At 52.0% G+C, this 19,433-nt stretch overlaps 2 protein-coding genes across 2 annotated transcripts; both read left to right on the top strand.

Moving 5' to 3' along the window:
* Positions 1–1,002: 1,002 nt before the first annotated feature.
* Positions 1,003–3,803, top strand: LOC122110561 (zinc finger protein 543-like). The gene is made up of 3 exons (XM_042683147.1): positions 1,003–1,065; positions 1,875–2,001; positions 3,703–3,803. The coding sequence occupies exons 1-3, from the start codon at positions 1,006–1,008 to the stop codon at positions 3,801–3,803; spliced, it is 288 nt and encodes a 95-aa protein (XP_042539081.1). The 5' UTR covers positions 1,003–1,005.
* Positions 3,777–18,296, top strand: LOC122110607. Its single transcript, XM_042683188.1, is given in 10 exon segments — positions 3,777–4,117; positions 4,119–4,354; positions 4,357–5,203; positions 7,440–7,735; positions 9,008–9,104; positions 9,674–9,797; positions 12,675–13,010; positions 14,582–14,708; positions 15,221–15,316; positions 16,071–18,296. Coding segments are annotated over 10 exon segments (4,002 nt in total). The 5' UTR covers positions 3,777–3,857; the 3' UTR covers positions 17,654–18,296.
* Positions 18,297–19,433: the final 1,137 nt, after the last annotated feature.

Below are 19,433 nucleotides of genomic sequence, written 5' to 3'. Positions count from 1 at the left end.
GTGAGCTCAGTGACGCCTTGTGGCTACAGGACCTAGCAAGGTGGGTTATTTTATCTTCTGTTCTGTGGGAAGTAGGAAGCCTTTTCATGTGGGTCCCCCACCATTCGGTGGGGTAAAATGTAATCGTCCGATCCTGATGCTGAATAACTGTGTCTCTTTTAAAAAAAAATTAAATTAAAAATCACATCACTGGTTGCCTTCTGCTTGTGTTTATGACTCATTATTGGCCAACTTCTCTGGCTAGAAAACCCATATATTATATATATGTATATATATGCACACATATACATATTATACATTATATGCATATATACGTATATATTTTATACATACAGATGTATGTATGCACATATGTATATAATGTATGCATATAAGCAAAGGTGGCCTCCAGTGGCCTACGAAAGTACACCAAATCCCCGGCCAGCCGGGCACCTGAGCTGCTCCGTGGGCGGACACCCGAGGACTAGGGTTCGAAGCCAGCCTGGGATGGAAGGTTCCTGGGAGTCTCATCTTCGGCGAACCACTCAGAAGAAAGCCGGCCCCAGGGGTAGAGCGCCAGGCTTGAGCACAAGCAGCGCCGGGCTGGCGCCTGGGCCCCGGGTTCGAGCCCCGGGACTGGCGTTGCATCCGCGCAAAGAACTTGAGGTAAAATCCAAGCGTGTCAAGTCCGGAGACGGGCCCGGCTTCGGGAGGGCGGCCGGGTTGGTCCCAGCGCCTGCGGACGTGCCCCCCGGACCAAGGTCGGTGGCGGCCCGGGGGCTCGCCCACAGCCCGACGCTCGGCCTCCAGTCATGGACACCCTGAAAACTACACTACCCAGAAGGCTGTGCTTTGCGCATGGGCGAGGAGCCAGGACCGCCACCGCCGGGTGGCGGGACTTCCGGGTTGTTCGCCGCCAGCCCCATTGATACCGGGACTGGGTCCGGATTTGGTGCCGGGACGGCGCTGAGGAGTGAAGCGGCCGGGGCCGGGGTCGGGGCCGGGGCCGGGGCCGGGGCCGGGGCCATGAGGGCGTGCGCGCGTCCTCCCGCGGGGACGACGGCGATGGCGGCGGCGCGCACGCAGGTGAGCTCGGCGGGCGCGGGGCGGCTCACGCCCGTAATCCCCGCCACTCGGGCTGAGCCGTAAGGGTGGCAGTTCGAAGCCAGCCCAGGCAGAAACGTCTGGGACCCGCCAAGCAGCGGACGCCAGTGGCAGCGCCCAGCCCTGTGCTCGGCCGATGACTGAATGAGGGAGCGGTGATTTCTTGAATACCCGGAGAGGCGGACGATCCCGACCGAGGAGGGAGACAGGGGCTTACGGCGGACCGAGGGGAGGCTCTGAGGGAGCCCTGGCTCCGCCAGCCGCTGAGATGAGCACAGAAGCCGGCGGATCTTTCCAGCCAGGCGTCCTGGTTCTAGGGCCTGCTATGATCCTTGAGCGCTAGGGCTCCCTGGCCGGGAAGGGCACTCTGCTGCAGGATCGAGGACAAATCTAGAGCTTGGGAAAAGGGTCCCCACGCCCCCTGAGCTATTTTCCGTGAGGTCTGTGGTGCAGGCAGCCTCTGCTTGCTCCAGCACAGGTACAGAAACACTTCGAGGTACAACAGAACGCACCTAACTTGATCGCACTATCGCTTCCCGCCCACCTCTCACAGTCTTTCTGTTCTTTGATTTCCTCTGATGACTCCTTGGGAAGGGTCTCTCCCTTCCCGACTATATGCCCAAAGCAGGGTCTCCTTGGTGTTTGAGTCCAGTGCAGAGCATAGACTACAGGATGTACTGAGGGACCCAAAGCTCTGGGACTTCTCTCAGCATTCTTTTCAGAAGGAACAGTAAGGATTGTGTCTCATTCAACAGTCCCAAGGTCAGCACTACTACTGTTTGACTTCGCAGGTGTCTGTGACCTTTGAGGATGTGGCTGTGACATTCACCCAGGAGGAGTGGGGGCAGCTGGACCCAGCTCAGAAGACCCTGTACCAGGAGGTGATGATGGAGACCTTTGGGCTCCTGGCCTCACTGGGTAAGGCCATCTCCCTTCATGGTGCGGTGAACCTGCCTCTTTCCCTTCCACCTTCTGCCCCAGGCTTGGCTGACCCAGGCCTCTGAGCTCAGCTTTACCCCTCACCTGTGGCTGCAGTCATTTCCTGTGTGCAGATCTCCCTGCTTCACACAGGTCAGGGCAGAGCATATGCTTTGTGTGCACTTATCTAATGCTAAGAAACTTTCTCCATCCAAACTGTGTGCATTCTGCTCTGTGCTCGAGGCATGCCAGATTCAACCTGTTCCCAGTCACCTCTAGCCTGTGAGCCTGTCCTGAGGGTGGCAGGCAGGTCCTCCTCACTAACGGGAAGTGCTCTGTCTTTGCATGACTCCTAGGCTACAGAGCCTGGCCTCTTTCTTTATGGCCAGAAGGACTTTCTTCTTGAGACCTTTTCTGCCACCAGCTGCAAGCTCGGAATTTTCCAGAACTGTCCTCAGGCTTGCTGACTTGTTAAAATGACTCGCCTAACTCTCAAAGACCGGTTATACAGTCATGCTTATTACTGACAAAGGGTACAAATGCCAGGGATGGAATGTTCTGGTTCTATGACCTCAGGTTCGTATTCTGTCACCACCCCAGAGACTAACCAGAGCTGCCTGCCTGCCCGCCCTCTTGTCTGCTTTCCTGCCTGCGGGGTCAGGAGCTCCTCTGAAGCTCCCTCACTTGGGCCCAGGTGGTAGTTCTTCCTCTTGCAGCTCAATCTCCACTGCTGATGCGTTTTCCAGGTCTAGGTGGTCAGCTGATAGATGTGGCTCAAGCCCCATCCCTCCTTTGCAGTCAGTGTATTCCAGGCCTGTTCATGCTAGGCATGATGACACTGAGCCGTATCTTCAGCCATTTTTATTTTGAGACAACATCTCACTGTGTGGTCCAGGCTGGCCACAGACTCGTGGTCCTTCTCTGGAGTGTTGGATTGCTGGTGTGCACCATCATGTCCAGCTTCAAGCCCTAATTACCTGGTTTGTTTTTCTTGTGTGGCCAGACATCTCCCTGAGTCAGCTCTTCAGGATAATACTTCGGGGTCCATGTTTATTCCTGACCTGCAGAACTTGCAATCCTAGCAACCTACTATGAATTTTAAAAGGAATCTGAAAGTTGTGGGAGGCGCTTCCCATGGAAGTATGATCATGACTCCCCCAAGGCAGCTAAGGTTTTCACTACATCCCATCATCCCTGTGGGCACTTGAAGGACACTTAGTGCGTGGGTCATTCAAACTCTGCCCAGCCTGGCAATCTGTCATTGTGAGGCAGCCCTATGACCTTCCTGTGCTGACCTTGCCCCAGGGTGGCCCTGTCATAGCCTCTGGAGGCCAAGGACCAGAAAAAAGGCAAGGTGCCAGGCTGACATTCTGAGATCACATGGAGGTACGGTTTCCAGCTTCACTTTTTTGTTTTTGTTTTTGTCAGTCCTGGGGCTTGAACTCTGGGCGCTGTCCCTCAGCTTTTCAGCTCAAGGCAAGGGCTCTACCACTTGAGTCACAGCCCCACTTCTGGATTTCTGAGTGGTTTATTGGAGATAAGAGTCTCACGGACTTTGCTGCCCCAGCTGGCTTTGAACCGCAATCCTGAGATCTCAGCCTCCTGAGTAGCTAGGATTACAGGCGTGAGCTACCAGCGCCTGGCTTTTCAGCTTCAATTTTGAAATGACAATCATGTTTCTTCTGTGCTAGTTTCTTTCAGGTGAGCATGCAGAAACAACAGCCACAGAGCCAACCCCTTGCCCGCCAGCCGCACAGGAGGGAGCCCTGGGGGCCTCGTGGGTAGCACAAGCTGGGGGCTAGGGCAGTCCATCTGGAGTGTGGGAAAGGCCCTTGAAACCAGGGTCAGAGGCCCAGATGGAGAAAAAGCCCAGGAAAAGGAGCCCCAGACAGGACGAGGCAGGGACAGGTGAGGACGTGTGTCCAGGGACTGTCCAGAAGGAGAATGCCTTCAAGTACAGTGGGTGTAGGAAAGTGTTTAACAAGAAACCTCTCCTTGTTGGACATGAAAAAATCCACTCTGGAGTGAAGCCGTACGAGTGCACAGAATGTGGGAAGACGTTTATCAAGAGCACACACCTTCTGCAGCACCAGATGATCCACTCCAGGGAGAGGCCCTGAGTGTGGGGAATTCAGGAAAGCCTTCAACCACAAGTCGTACCTCACCCAGCACCAGTGCATCCACAGTGGGGAGAAGCCCTACAAGTGTGGGGAATTTGGGAAGGCCTTCACCCACTGCTCCAACTTTTTCCTGCACAGCCGGCGGCACAGTGGAGAGAAGTCTTTCCTGTGCACAGAGTGCAAACAGGTGTTTCAACACTGGGGAGGGTTCCTGAGACACTACGTGGTCCATGGTGTCCCTACGAGTGCTTTGTGTGGGGGAAGGTCTTCAAGCACAGGTCATACCTCATGTGGCACTAGCAGACGCACACGGGGGAGAAGTCCTTCGAGTGCAGCGAGTGCGGGAAGGTGTTTTGTGAAAGCGCCACCCTGATCCACCACTATGTCATCCACACGGGAGAGAAGCCCTTTGAGTGTCTCCAGTGCGGGAAGGCCTTCAACCACAGGTCCTACCTCAAGAGGCACCAGCGCATCCACACTGGCGAGAAGCCTTATGTGTGCAGTGAGTGTGGAAAAGCCTTCACCCACTGCTCCACCTTCATCCTGCACAAAAGGGCCCACACTGGAGAAAAGCCTTTTGCATGCAAGGAATGTGGGAAAGCCTTCAGCAATAGGGCGGACCTGATCCGGCACTTCAGCATCCACTCTGGGGAGAAGCCCTATGAGTGCATGGAGTGCGGGAAGGCCTTCAACCAAAGGTCGGGCCTCACGCAGCACAAGCGGATCCACAGTGGGGAGAAGTCCTATGAGTGTATCGAGTGTGGGAAGTCATTCTGCTGGAGTACAAACCTCATCTGACATGCCATCATCCACACCGGGGAGAAGCCCTATCAGTGCAGTGAATGCGGCAAGGCCTTCAGCTGCAGCTCCTCCCTCTGTCAGCACCAAAAGAAACACAGAGGGAGAAAGCCCGCCAGCAAGGCAGGCAGTGGGAGGACTTTCATGAGCATACATGCCTCGGTGACCCTCCGGGAACTCCTGGTGGGGAGAGGCTTTGTGAACGGACCCACTGGGGAAAGATTGCCAAAAGGAACATCTTCCTTGGCATCTGGTCATGCATGCCAAAGAGAAAGTCCACAAGTGTCTCCCCTATGAGGAATCTTCAGTGACAGTCTTTCTTGTCATCTAAAGACATCTAAAAACCAACTTGGCATAGAGCATTATTCTCCATCTGAGACTTTATCTAATTGATGCTCAGGGGTTTTGATCACATAGAAAAATGTCTTTAGCTACGTCTCTCTTCTAGTTTACAGTGCAGTTATCTCAGGAATTGTTTTTAAAAGGAGAGGTAGAAAATGCAGTGCAAGCCCAGGTCTCGGGGGAGCAGTCTGCCCAGACTTCGGCCCTCTGTCTGACTCGCTGGTATCAGAGGTGAAGGCCTTGGCCTTGCTTTGTCTTAGGTGTGTGTACGCTCGTTGCTGCCCGGTGTCAGGAGTGAGACACTCCAGTAGGCTGCAGGTGTCTTACTCATACTTACTGTGTTCTGCAGTAGCTTATTAGGGGGCTTGAGCCATGAAATGCTTTTATGTTTAAAGCAATAATGCACATTTGAATGAACATATTTTATTGTACTGTTATGATCATTTAAGGCTTGAATTCTAAAAGAAGCAAACTTTTGTGTGGTTTTAAAAACCAACCAAAGCTGTTATGTTGACTTGTAATCCAACCTTTGGATAGCAGAGAAGGAAAGAGCTACAGTTCTGTGCCAGCCTGGACTACAAAGCTAGACCTAGACTCAAAACAAAAGAGAGAAACGCTTGTTCTTGGCCTTCTGTTTGACTGCTGTAGCTGTGTGCTAAGTCTTCTCACTGTATACCTCTGTTATTTAAAACTGATGTAGCATTTCTAGTTCCTTCCAGCACTGTTGGGCATTTTTTTATCAGTTCTCTTGACTCTCCGTCTGCTTCCCTAACCCTCCTCCCTGTTTCATCCCACTTTTCCCCCACTCCCTTTTTGTGTGAGAGACAAAGTCTCCCCATGTCCCAGGCTGTTCCTCCGCTCCAGGGCTCACCTGTGAGCAGCTGGTGCTCACAACCACCTATTCCACTGTACCTGGCTGTATTCTCTGGTCTTTGTCAGTATTTATCCTTTTTTATTGTTGTTGTTCATTTCAAACTCATTAGCACGTACATTAGTTTAGGGTTGTTGTGTGTTTTTCCTTCTGTGTTTATTTTTTGGGGCAGTACTAGGGTTTGAACCCAAGACCTCAGCTTTTCTAGGCAGGTGCTCTACAAATGAGCCGCTCCTCCAGCCCTTCCGTGCACTGGTTATTTTGTCTCTGGCCTGCTGTTCAAACTTCCTGTCAATAAAATTGAGTGAGTTCAAATTTCAGTAACAGACATTAAACAAATACTGTTTCCTTAAAAAGTCAGGGTTGGAAGCATGGCTCAATGGGTAGAGTGCTAGCCAGTGAGAGAAAGCAGCAGGTACCAAGTTAAGAGTTCTGTCTTGGACCTAAAATAAAAGTCATAATTTCAAGGTGATGACCTATGAAAGTGTAACCACTGTAATTCTGTGATGACGAGGACCGTAGAGGTGGGGCACGAGAAAGACCTTGTCTGCCGTGTGTGTGTGTGTGTGTGTGTGTGTGTGTGTGTGTGTGTGTGTGTGTGTGAAGTCTTATATTTCTGCAGGATCAAGTACATGGCTGAAAGCGGTCTGGTTTGGAGATGCTATTTTTATTGCACTTTTCTGTATGACACAATGTCTAGATCTATGAGAGAGAGGTCTATGGTGTGTATGGAATGTAAACAGTTTCCCAACTTTCATTGCTGCTATCTGAGCTGTATTCGTTGGCCTCATTGGAGAGAGAGCAACAGGATACTGGCTTGAGTATTCCTGTGTCATTAAATGCAGAAAGTTCAAGAGTGTGACTGCAGTCCTGGTGTGTCTTTCTTTTTCTGGTGAGAGCAGTAGCTGGCCCCAGCTGAGAGGCGGGACTCCCATGGGTGTGAGGGTGGCCTTGTCTGGCGCAGTGGCAGAAAAGAGGCTGCTTCCTGGAATGCTCCGTGGTTTAGTTTTAAAGGCCAAGGATGTTTAATCTGGGCTGGTGATGCAGCCCAGTGGTTGAGTGCACCTGCCGGTGCACTGACTTTAGAGTTGGGATGGCCAGGGTGGCTCTGTGGCAGAATGTGCCCACCTAGGTGATGCGGGGCGCCGGGCCCCATCCTGGCTCCATCCGAACAAAGTTCCTGTGCACTGCTTGGAAGCCCGAGTACTAACCTTTGTCTCTGCATCTCCGGCCCCAGAGGTCCAGCTTGCGCCAGCGCCAGGCAATTCCAAGATGCCCAGGCTCCTCACAGCTGTCTGTCCTTACAGGTTCTGTGTGACCTCCCTCCAAAGGCCCTGCAGCCCTGGGGCCCAGGGGGCCCAGCGTGGCCCACGAGGCCTCCTGAGCCTGCTTAGTACTGGTACGGCCTTGGGGGTCCGGGAGACTTGGCCCCTTTCCCTGCGTGTCCTGGGCCTCACCAACCTTCCTGTCCGAGCCCTTGATACCCTTGATACCCTGCGCCATCTTCTGGTCCCTGTGAACGAGACACGAAGCCAGGTGGGCGCCGTGGACCACACCACCCAGTGCAAGCCGGTGCCCATGCTGGAGTGCCACGCCTACTCCAGTGGAGTCTGCTTAGCATGGGAAACCTGCTTTCAGACCTGAGAATGGGGCTTCAAAGAGACCTATCTCTGAGAATGGGACTTTACCGAAGTCTACCTCAGAGAATGGGGCTTCAAAGAGACCTATCTCTGAGAATGGGACTTCAAAGAAGTCTACCTCAGAGAATGGGGCTTCCAAGAGGCCTACCTCCTGGAAAGGCTGGCAAACCCCTGGGAAAGATGTGTTTCTGTTCTTGTTTTTCTTTTCTTCACTGTATAAGAGTGCCTGTTAATCTTTTACTGTTCCTGCTGCTCATTGTACTTACTCATGCTCGACGTTCAGAGTGTTGACGACTCCAATATCTGATGAGTGTCTTAAAAATATGACTAACTTACCAGAGTTAAGTGCTACCCTGAAAGCCCCTCTTATGGAGGCTAGTAGACAAGTCATAAGTAAACATAAAAGTATTGGGGGTTTCACGATGTCACTTCAGCAGAAGGAATTGTTTGTAAGAGATTTACAAGAAGCTGTAGGCGTGGCTAGAACAGAAAGAATGTATGGCAATTGCTGAGATAACTACTTTGGAGAAAGAACTTCCTGTTACTCTCTTTATTTACTAAGAGACTTGCTAGATCTAGGCCTCCTTGGTGCTTACTATTAAAGAAGGAACAGGAAAGATCTTATGGGACAGTTAAGGCCTCTATAGAAAAAGGTAATGGTTAGTTGGAGACAAACATCGAAACCCATTGTATTTCTTAGAGATAAAAACAAGTGCCTATCAGGCGACCAGCTGGTGACCACCCAAGAATGAAGCCCTGCAGCAAGATTGTGTAACCTTTTGCCCTTTCTTATGGCGACTTTTGCTATAAAAGCTTGTTATCCTCTGCATTAAATCGCACTCTGCATCCACTCCTCTTGTGTGTGAGTTGTCTGTTTGCCATCTCCCCACCTATTCCAGTTCCTCCACTAGGTGTCCTCTGTCGTCCTGACAGAGCCGGTCCGAGGCACTGGAGGACTGACCGCCACCCCACCCTAGCCTGGCTGGGAATTCGGCCCGGATGCGGGGAGGCTGGGTGCGGAGTGTGCGTGGGATGCAGTGAGGACAGGCCTTGGGCTCCTCTGTGGGGACCTCCGCCGCCGCCCTGGGCAGAGGATCCCTGCTGCCACCCCTGGTTTCGGGGCTTGTGGCCCGCACTGGGGCTCCTCCCCACCGTCCTGGGGTTGATTGGTTTGCATGCGGACACGCAGGCACGCGGATAAGCTCGCGGCCCTCCGCCTGCCCACTCCTCTACAGTCCGTCCACCTGCTACCTTCTTTGATGCCCCCCACCCTAGTCCCACCATGAGGTCCCGCCTCGCCCCCTGGCGCCCCATTGGCCAGTCGCGGGAGGGGTGGGGCAGAAGCTGCTATCTTATTGGACACGCTGCAAAGGGAATCCGAAAACTTGACCAATGGAAATCACTCAGGAGCTGCCGGCCCCGCCCTATGAGCAGCAGCTCCTATACAAGTACCAAGGGACGGGTTCTCAGGTCTCTGCCCTTCCCCGAGGTCAGCCCCTTAGTCGCTGAGGTCGGTGGACATCGGCCGAGACAAGGGGATCGCCCCCTACCCCTTCCCAGGGCACAGGGACCCCAGGGCTGAGGGCCTCGGCCTCCCTCACCTGGGCTCTTCCTCCAGGCCCGTTAGCGCTGCGCACCTGGGCAGGAGGCAGGGCAGGGAGCCTTCAGACCCTGGTCAGCTCGGGGGGGCCTTGCTTCGTCTCCCTACCATGCCACCGAAACCCTGCCTTGCCCACCATCTCCGGGTGCGCTCCCCGCCTTCTCCAGGGGGGTTACCCCGTGTGTGTGGTGTTTCTCCCTTGCTCCCCTGACAGGCTTCAAGCTGGGCTGCTGGTCTCCAAGCCTCACATGGAGCCTGGCCTGCGGTCCCTGAAGCCTGACCCTCCCTGTTCCTCCTTCAGACACCCTGGACAACTACTTCCATGGCGCTTTGTGCGGGTACCTCGTTTGGAACATGCCCCCCGGGGTGAGCCGTACCAGGAGCTTCAACAAAGCCACACGTTTGACCAGCAGCTGACAGCCAGGGTGAGGGCCTGGGGTGATGACAGTGGAGGCTCTGGTTACCCAGCTGGCCTAGTGTATTTCTAATGTTCTGTTTCGGTGCTGGGACTTGAACCCAGGGCCTTGGGCAACAGAAGCAAGCGCTCTACCAAATGAGCAACAGTCCTAGCCCTTGGTTTTTGGATCTGTCCTTGAACTTGCAATCCTCCTGTCTCTGTCTCCAAGTGCTGGGGTTACTGGTGTGGCCACCAGACCTGGCCCTGAGTTTTATTCTGTAAATTTTGTATCATGACCCATTATACACCTGCACAGTGGGCAAATTGATTACCGCTAGTACTGCCTCAATACGAATACCTGTGTAAGTGGTTTATCTGGTTGCAGTTGCACTACCCTATCCAAAAAACAACAAAGCAGGCTGTCAGTGGCTCACGCCTGTAATGATAGCTATTCAGGAAGCTGAGATCTGAGGATCACTGTTCAAAGCTAGCCCCATCAATAAAGGCTGTGAGACTTATCTCCAATAAACTACTCAGAAATAGCTGAAAGTAGCGCTGTGGCTCAAGGGGTGGCAGGCTAGCCTTGAGCACAGTGAGGCTCAAGGACAGCACCCAGGCCCACAGGTCAAGCCCCAGGACCCGCAAAAGAAAAGAAAAAAGAAATGCATGTATTGAAAGATTTCTAGATGGCCCTGGAAAGGGAGCCACAGCAATGTTCATCCAACAGCCAAGGCTGGGTCATCCTGCTAATGGAATGAATGAAATTCCATATGACCTCCTGCTTCTCCATTATCCCCCCATATCAAGTCCTGCTTCTCCATCCCTCACATCACCTCCTGCTTCTCCATCATCCCCCCATATCACTTCCTGCTTCTTCATCTTCCCCCACGTCATATCCTGCTTCTCCATTATCCTCCCATGTCATCTGCTTCTCCATAATCCCCTCATATCTCCTCCTGCTTCTTCATCAGCCTCCCATATCATCTGCTTCTCCATCATTCCCTCATATCTCTTCCTGCTTCTCCATCATCCCCCCATGTCACCTCCTGCATCTCCATCATCCCCCACACCGTCACCTGCTTCTCCATCATCCTCCCACATCACCTCCTGCTTCTCTATCATCCCATGTCACCTGCTTCTCCATCATTCCTCATGTCACCTCCTGCTTCTCCATCATTCCCTCATATCACTTCCTGCTTCTCCATCATCCCCTCATATCTCCTCCTCCATTATCCTCCATGTTACCTGCTTCTCCATCATCCCCTCATATCTCCTCCTTCTCCATTATCCCCCATGTCACCTGCTTCTCCATCATTCCCTCATATCACCTCCTGTATCTCCATCATCCTCCTTGTCACCTGCTTCTTTATTATCCTCCATATCACCTGTCCTCCATCATTCCCTCATATCACCTCCTGCTTCTCCATTATCCCCTCATATCACCTGCTTCTCCAACATCCCCCCAGGTCACCTGCTTCTCCATCATTCCCTCATATCACCTCCTGCTTCTTCATTATCCCCCATGTCTCCTCCTGCTTCTCATCTCCCATATCACCTCCTGCTTCTCCATCATCCCCCCATCACCTCCTGCTTCTCCATCATCCCCCCATCACCTCCTGCTTCTCCATTATCCCCCACAAGTTTCCTTTGCTTCTTTATCATTCCCTCAGGATTAAGGTTTCTGGAAAGCCATTGGATCAGTGGACATTCTATATCTGGCTATTTTCTATGACTACTGGGGGAACCTGTCTGTTTTTACCTTCCATCCTATAAGATCATGTGAAGTGGGGAAAGGAAATCCCTGACAATAACTACGCTTGCTAGTAAAGAGGAGAGACTGAAGGGAGTAACCAAGAAATTAAATTCCACTGCAGTGGAACTGGAGACCACCAGGTTGCGAGAAACAAGCCAGACCAAGGAAGACAAATATCACATCTATTGTCTCATGAAGAATCTAGACCTAAACCAAAAAATGACATGAATGCAAAATGGTGTTTTCAGTTTTTGCTTTTTTGAGAGAAGGGAATCAGAGGGTGAGATGTATCAGAGGGGGGGTTTATCTGTTAAGATCCAGGTGTGTTGGGGCACGCTTGTAATCCCAGCCCTCAGGAGTTTGAAGGAGGATCATGAGTTTCAAAGCCAGCTTTGGATATATAACAAACCCTGTCTCAGAAAAACCCTGTCTCCCCCGCCAAAGAGGAATGCTCTGAAGTGACTCCACGCATGAGAACATTAACCAAAGTTAACAGAACTTCTTGTTCCCTGGCCTGGTGAGGTGAATGTGAGGTGTCCTCATCTATGCCTGCGGGGGCCCAGGACGCGACCTCTACTCTTCTTAGACACTAGCCCTCAGAGCTGCTGCCCCTGGGCCAGACCCTGCAGCATGGAACGGAGCCCATCCCGCTGAGTACTGCCTCCCTCTGCGTAGAAGACTTCGGAGCCACATCTCCCTCTGTACCGGCTCAAGGAGCTCACCCCTTCTGCCACCTCCTGTCCTGTGCTTTCTTTCAACATGCTGATTAGTAAAAACGGAATCATCTAGTTTCAGTCTTTTCTGATGGTGTGTGAGTTGGTGTATGGCAGTGCCTGAGGTTTGCATTCAGGGTGTCATGCTGGCCGGACAGGTGCTCTACCACTTGAGCCACTGATCAGACCTTTGTGTATATGCATGGGGGCGGGGAGGGGGAGTATTTTTGAGACAGGGTCTCACTTTATACCCAGGCCAGCTGGGATCCCATTCGTGCTTCCGCTGGTCGTTGGGATGACAGCACGTGCCTCTCTACTCAACAGCCATCGGCGGAGACGGAGTCTCGGGAACTAAGCTGTGCTGCTCATGGTTCTCCTTTCCTCCGCATCTGTGGGTCCGCGCTCGAGGCAGTGAGTCTCCGTCTGCCCGCCCCGCAAGCCCTCCGGTGCCCCGAGGACACGGGTCACAGACTTCCGGGATGTGCGACGGTGCAAGAACTACGCTACCCAGAAGGCATTGCGCGCGCGCCTCTGGCGCGTCGGACCGCGGGGTGCGGACGTCACTCCGGCGCGCCGGCTCTGTCCGCGCCGGCTGTGGGGCGCGCGGCGGGGTCTCCGTTCGCTTCTCGCCGGTCCGGTGCGCCAGGAGCGTGAGGAGAAGGGCGCTGTCCTCCGCTCCTCCGCGTTCCTTCCGGGCGCCGAGGCCACGCACCGGGGGACGGCGCCGGCGGGGCCCAGGATGGCAGGGATGCCGGCGCCCGCGGCCCGGGCCCAGGTGAGCGTGCGGGGCGGCGGGCGGCCGTGCGCGGCGGTGGGAGGCCCAGGACCTCGCGGGTCAGCAGAGCGCCCACCCGGCCGTCACCGCCCGGCGGCGCGGAGCGACCGGGCTCCCGGACGGAGGGCAGGCAGGCCGTGCTGAGAACCGGGCTTGGCGCTCCGCTCCGCGGCCACCCGCTTTTCTGCACAAAGACCCCCCCCAGAAGTGGTGCGGTAAGGCCGGTCTCTCCTCGCGGTGCCAAGCAGGGAACTGAACAAGAACTCCGGCGACAGCCTGCCCGTCGGCCGCCGCGGTGGTAACAATTTACTTCGAGTGAGGGCCCACCGCGCCCTCCCCGCCCTCCCCATCCCGGGCCGTCCCGGGCCGGAGCCCTGCAGTGAGGCCTCCCGCAGCTTCTCCGCCTTGCAGCCCCACGCTAGGATTGATGGAGGTTGCGTGCTGAGGGTCCTGGTCACAGCCATAATCTGGACTTTGAGCCAAGCCAAGGCCTGCACTAGTCTGCCTTGGCCGATCTCAGACCTTCTCCTTTCCCGTTTCTCCGACTCAGGAGATTAGACCCACAGACCACGCCGAGTTTTCTTCCTCTGTCAGACATTGCCCTTGTATTTCGCTCTGTCTCGACAAAGTCGAGTCAAAGCTGGGTAAATTTGACTGGGAAGGTGGCTCAGTGGTAGAGTGCTCACCCAGCGTGCACGAAACCTTGGGTTCGGTTCCTCAGTACCACATACACAGAAAAAGTCGGAAGTGGCACTGTGGCTCTGGGGTAAAGTGCTAGCTTGAGCAAAGGAAGCTCAGGGACAGGACCCCGGCCTGAGTTCAAGCCCCAGGACTTATCCAAATAATAACTTTAAAAAGCTGGGTGAGTTTGTGGAGGTCCCTTACCCTCAAGTCAGTGACCCCTGGAAGGAGTTGATGAGGTGTGTGCCTCAGAACCTGCAAGAGGAGTAACAATTCCTGAAGCCCACCAAGTGTGGAGTATTTTCTCTTCAAATATAATGGCTGGTTTTTTTTTTTTTTGTTTTTTTAATGAAATGAGAGTTAATGTTGATCTGGACATTACGGCTTAGAGATGGAGTGAAGATCCTAAGGCTGTGTGACTGGCAGGTGCCACTTGCGGTAGCTTTTGGATTCTAGTGACCAGGGACTTGACTTCAGAGCTGGAGACTACTAGTCACTTTAACACAGAATGTTACCTTCTCAGGCGCCTCGCTGAACCAGTAAGGCTCAGGCTGCATGGGACAGACACCTCACCAAAGTGGTGTGGCTCGGGTAGTGCTGTTATCAATGTCATTGGTGTCATTGTCAGTGTTGTGATCATTTTCTGATTCCTGTAACATCAGAGAACCTTATTGTCTCCCCACCAGTCCATAAGTTGTTTCTATTGTCTGCCATTTTCTCAAAACTTCTTTCAGTACCATATGAAGGACAAGGTAGCTTTCTCCTTCCCCCTGGAGCCCAGCCCACAGCTTGGGCTGTGTGATTCATCTCTTTCTGTCTTTTTGGGTAAAGTATATATGACAGCCCATGTAATCACCCAAGGCCAGTACTAACACTTGTTGACTTTGCAGGTGTCTGTGACCTTTGAGGATGTGGCCGTGACATTCACCCAGGAGGAGTGGGGGCAGCTGGACCCAGATCAGAAGACCCTGTACCAGGAGGTGATGATGGAGATCTTTGGGCTCCTGGCCTCACTGGGTAAGGCCATCTCCCTTCACAATGCTGTGAACCTGCCTCTTCCCTTCCACCTCTGCCCCAGGCTCGGCTGACCCAGGCCTCTGAGCTCAGCTTTACCCCTACAGGCTCACACCTGTAATCCTAGCTACTCAGGAGGCTGAGTTCTGAGGATCGCAGTTCAAAAGCCAGCCCAGGCAGGAAAGTCTGTGAGACTCTTATCTCCTGTTAACCACCAGGAGTGGAACTATGGCTTGAAATGGTAGCCTTTAGGGAAAGAGCTCAGGGATAGTGGCCAGGCCCCGGGTTCAAGCCCCAGGACTGACAAAAAAGAAAAAAGAAACAGTACCATTAGGCTTCCAGCATAAAATTAAGTATATAGCGGCAGGAAATAGGTGTTTGCAAAACTCAGAGGCAGGATTTCCAGCCAGGCCCTATAAGCACTGATGGAAAAATTGAACTACCACAGTTGAGTCCCAGTGGAGACTTAGGGTCGTCATCTCTCAACAGCAGCCGTCGTTTTTCTCACTGAACAGGGCATCCTGTTTCTAAGCCTGCGCTGATGGACCAACTGACCCATGGGCAAGAGCTGTGGACGGTGACACGGGGCCTCTCCAAAAGCACCTGTCCAGGTAAGTGTCTAGATCTTACAGGTGTGAGACTTAAGAGACCACTGGCCCTGGAACCCCCAGGAGACCTCTTGCTGTGACCTTGCTGGGGATTGTGGAGACATGGGAGCCCTTTGACCTGAGGCTCCTCTGCTCTCCAACCCTTCATACTTGTCACAGTCTCTAGGAAGTCTGCTTCATTGAACTCCGAACTAACTGCTATATCAAACTCTAAAGTCTCAGTGACTCATTATGTGTAAATGTTCTTCTCATTGGTGCAGAGAGGCCTGTGTGGGTCAGCTGAAAGCGCTGTACCAAAGGTTTGGTAGGTATCACACCCTGCTGAATTCTGTCTCCAACCTGTAATTGATCAGGAGGTTTGGTTGGTATCTGTGGCTCAGAGCCTGGTGATTTACTTATTCACTGGGTTTTCTTGTTCAGCCAGCTCTTGGTTAAGGTCTTTGGAACACACAATCTAGGTGGTTCCAAATCAGCTATGTGAAGGTAAATGGGTTTCCTGTGATTGATCCAGAATTGAAGATAGGCATGTCTCTGTTGAAGACCCTCTGTCCCCTTGTCTACCCTCCCCACTAGGAGAGGAGTAGAGTCAAGTATTCAACTCCAGAAACAAAAACCAAAAAAAAAAAAAAAGGAATTTCAAACCTGAGGCTTACCAAACATAAAGTCAAAGCTTCCAGCATCATTTTTTCCACTGCTGTGGGCATGTTGTTCTGTGTTCTCATTGCCGACTGTCCCTGTTACATTGAATGTGTTTCAGAAACCAAGGCCACGGAACGTACGACCTGTGAGACAGCTGTGCGTGAGGGAGTCTCGTGCCGGGGAGTGTTGGCACAAGTTACAGGTCAGGAAGGCTCATCAGAATGGCAGGAAGGGCTCTTGAGTGCAGGATCAAATGCTCTGAATGCTCAGAGGGAAGAGCTCCCTGGGAACGTGAGCCTTGGATGGGATGGCTTCAGGGAGGCTCAGGACGTGTGTTCCACCGTGGTCCCGGGACAGATCCCTCCGCAAGATGCTCTTCATGACTGTGACCCTGCTGGGTCAGACAAGGACCCCATGGCTCAGGAGGAAGAAAATCCCTTTAAGTGCAGTGCGTGTGGGAAAGGGTTCAACAAGAAACGTCTTCTTGCTCGACATGAGAGGATCCACTCTGGAGTAAAGCCGTACGAGTGCACAGAGTGTGGCAAGGCCTTCAGCAAGAGCACGTACCTCCTGCAGCACCACAGGGTCCACACAGGGGAGAGGCCCTACCAGTGCGGAGAGTGCGGGAAGGCCTTCAACCGCAAGTCCCACCTCACCCAGCACCAGCGCATCCACAGTGGGGAGAAGCCCTACAAGTGTGGGGAGTGCGGGAAGGCCTTCACCCACCGCTCCACCTTCGTCCTGCACAACAGGAGCCACACTGGAGAAAAACCATTTGTGTGCAAAGAATGCGGGAAAGCCTTTCGAGATAGACCGGGTTTCATTCGACACTACATCATCCACAGCGGGGAGAATCCCTATGAGTGTTTTGAGTGTGGGAAGTTCTTCAAGCACAGGTCATACCTCATGTGGCACCAGCAGACGCACACGGGGGAGAAGCCCTTCGAGTGCAGCGAGTGCGGGAAGGTGTTTTGTGAAAGCGCCGCCCTGATCCACCACTATGTCATCCACACGGGAGAGAAGCCCTTTGAGTGTCTCCAGTGCGGGAAGGCCTTCAACCACAGGTCCTACCTCAAGAGGCACCAGCGCATCCACACTGGCGAGAAGCCTTATGTGTGCAGTGAGTGTGGAAAAGCCTTCACCCACTGCTCCACCTTCATCCTGCACAAAAGGGCCCACACTGGAGAAAAGCCTTTTGCATGCAAGGAATGTGGGAAAGCCTTCAGCAATAGGGCGGACCTGATCCGGCACTTCAGCATCCACTCTGGGGAGAAGCCCTATGAGTGCATGGAGTGTGGGAAGGCCTTCAACCGAAGGTCAGGCCTTACGAGGCACAAGCGGATCCACAGTGGGGAGAAGCCCTATGAGTGTATTGAGTGTGGAAAGTCGTTTTGCTGGAGCACAAACCTCATCCGACACGCTGTCATCCACACGGGGGAGAAGCCCTATGAGTGCGGCCAGTGTGGCAAGGCCTTCAGCCGCAGCTCCTCCCTCTGTCAGCACCAAAAGAAGCACAGAGGGAGAAACCCCGCCAACGTGGCAGGTGGCGGGAGGACTTTCACGAGCGGTCAGACCTCTGTTGATATCCAGGAACTTCTGCTGAGGAATGACTTCTTGAATGTCTCCGTGGAGGGAAATCATTTACAGGCAACTGATCATTTATACCAAAGAGAAACCCCTGTCACAGAGTCATGTACCTGAAGACTGCCTCGAGAAACTCACCCACCCAGCTCAGAGCATTCTCTGTGCAAGACTTCATCCAGGGGTTTGTGCACTTGGGAAACCTTCAGCCACATCTCTCCTACTTCACAGTGCAGTGTTCTCTCAGGAATTTTTATACAGGGGAGGCGATAGAGAAGAAAATCCAGCTCTGCTTTCATATGGCCCCCTCTGGTCTCTGGCCCTGGTCCTCGGAGTTCCTCGGTTATTTAGGTGGAGAGGATTGTGGTTCAGGAGGTGAGGACACAGGCATGTGTGTCTTGTGTGCACATTGCTGTTCACTGTCAAGGGTCAGACATGGAGGCTGGAATGGAGACTTGCCATGTTTTTCTTCTACAGCATTGAGCCTATTCTCATGGAGCACATGTTCTTGTGAGAGATATGAAGTTTTGCTTTATGAACTACTTTTATACTCATTGCGTGCACGAGCGAGTGTGTGTGTTTATGTGTGTGTGGTGCTGGGAATTGAACTACCACCTTGAGCATGTTAAATAGGAGCATGCTAAGCATGTACTAAGCACTCCCTCTCTAAGGACTGAGGAGTAGATGGGCACATTGTAACCTACTGTTTAAGGCTTGTTTTAAGTGTTTGACTTGCGTGGTTTTAATAACACTCTGATTTTTATCTTGGTCTGTTTACTTAATCGTAACTGTCGTAAATCTTCACATGGGGTAAAGTGGTTCTTTCCATTACTATTTTAAATTGACCTTGTACCCTTTTTTTTTTTTCTTCTTTTGCCTTCTTTATATGCTTAGGATTGTTTTGTTTTTATAATGAAATCTTGCTCAGATTTGATAGAAACAAATCTATAGATCAGATTTGAATTGGCATCTTTATTGTGTCCAGGCTCAGTTTATGAATATGGTGTGCCATTTAAATATTCTTTGACTTATTACTATTTTGTGGTTGACAACATATGGGGCCTGTATGCTTTTTGGCAGTACTGAGGTTTGAACTCAGGGCCTTGTGATGATTAGCATTTTTGAAAAGATCTGTGTCATCTTTCATAATTATATATGGCATTAATATTCAAGCTGCAACTGTCCACATGGCATTTGGTGTAGTATATAGAATTTATCATGTTTGAGACTATTGTTTTGATAGCCTACAACTGCTACACTCAACATTTCCATTGTTTTTATAAAAAATTGAATTTACAATATTTGGAACTATTGTTTTGATATCCTGCAACTGCTAAACTCAGCATTTCCAGTGTTTTTTTTTTAAATTTTGAGAATGCTTAGGATTTTAAAGAGAAGTGTTGTCTATAACACTTATTTCTTATTTGTGTTACAGAGCCAGGCAGGATTTCCACCATGGGGGTGAGCAGGACTAGAAAGAACTTAGCCTTACTTGTTTCCTGGTATCCCATGTTGTTTCTCCTAAGTATGTTGTTAGATATATTTGATTTTTTTTTTTTTGGTTGGTTGTGGGACTTGAACCCAGGGCCTGGGCACTGCCTCTTGGGCTGTTTTACTCAAGGCTACTGCTCTACCTGTTGAAATTTGTCAGATGCTTGTGATCGGTTGTGATCATGATGTATTTCTACCATAGACCGTCGGTATGGTACACTATTCTAGGTTCTTAATATTGAACAAGACTTGCATTCTTGAATAATCCCCATTTGGTCATGGAGTATGGTTATGTTTGTGCATTAGGTTATTCCATTTGCTACTCTTTTATTGAGACTCCCCTAACTATGTGAGTGAAAATAATAATATGCAGCTTTTTCTTTTTAGGGACCCCATTGGTGTCAAATTA

This window comes from Dipodomys spectabilis, unplaced genomic scaffold (genome assembly GCF_019054845.1).
Source record: "Dipodomys spectabilis isolate Male_0828 unplaced genomic scaffold, ASM1905484v1 ptg000080l, whole genome shotgun sequence".
Lineage (NCBI taxonomy): Eukaryota > Metazoa > Chordata > Mammalia > Rodentia > Heteromyidae > Dipodomys > Dipodomys spectabilis.
Note: the sequence above shows the minus strand (reverse complement) of the source record. Positions and strands in the feature narration are given on the sequence as shown.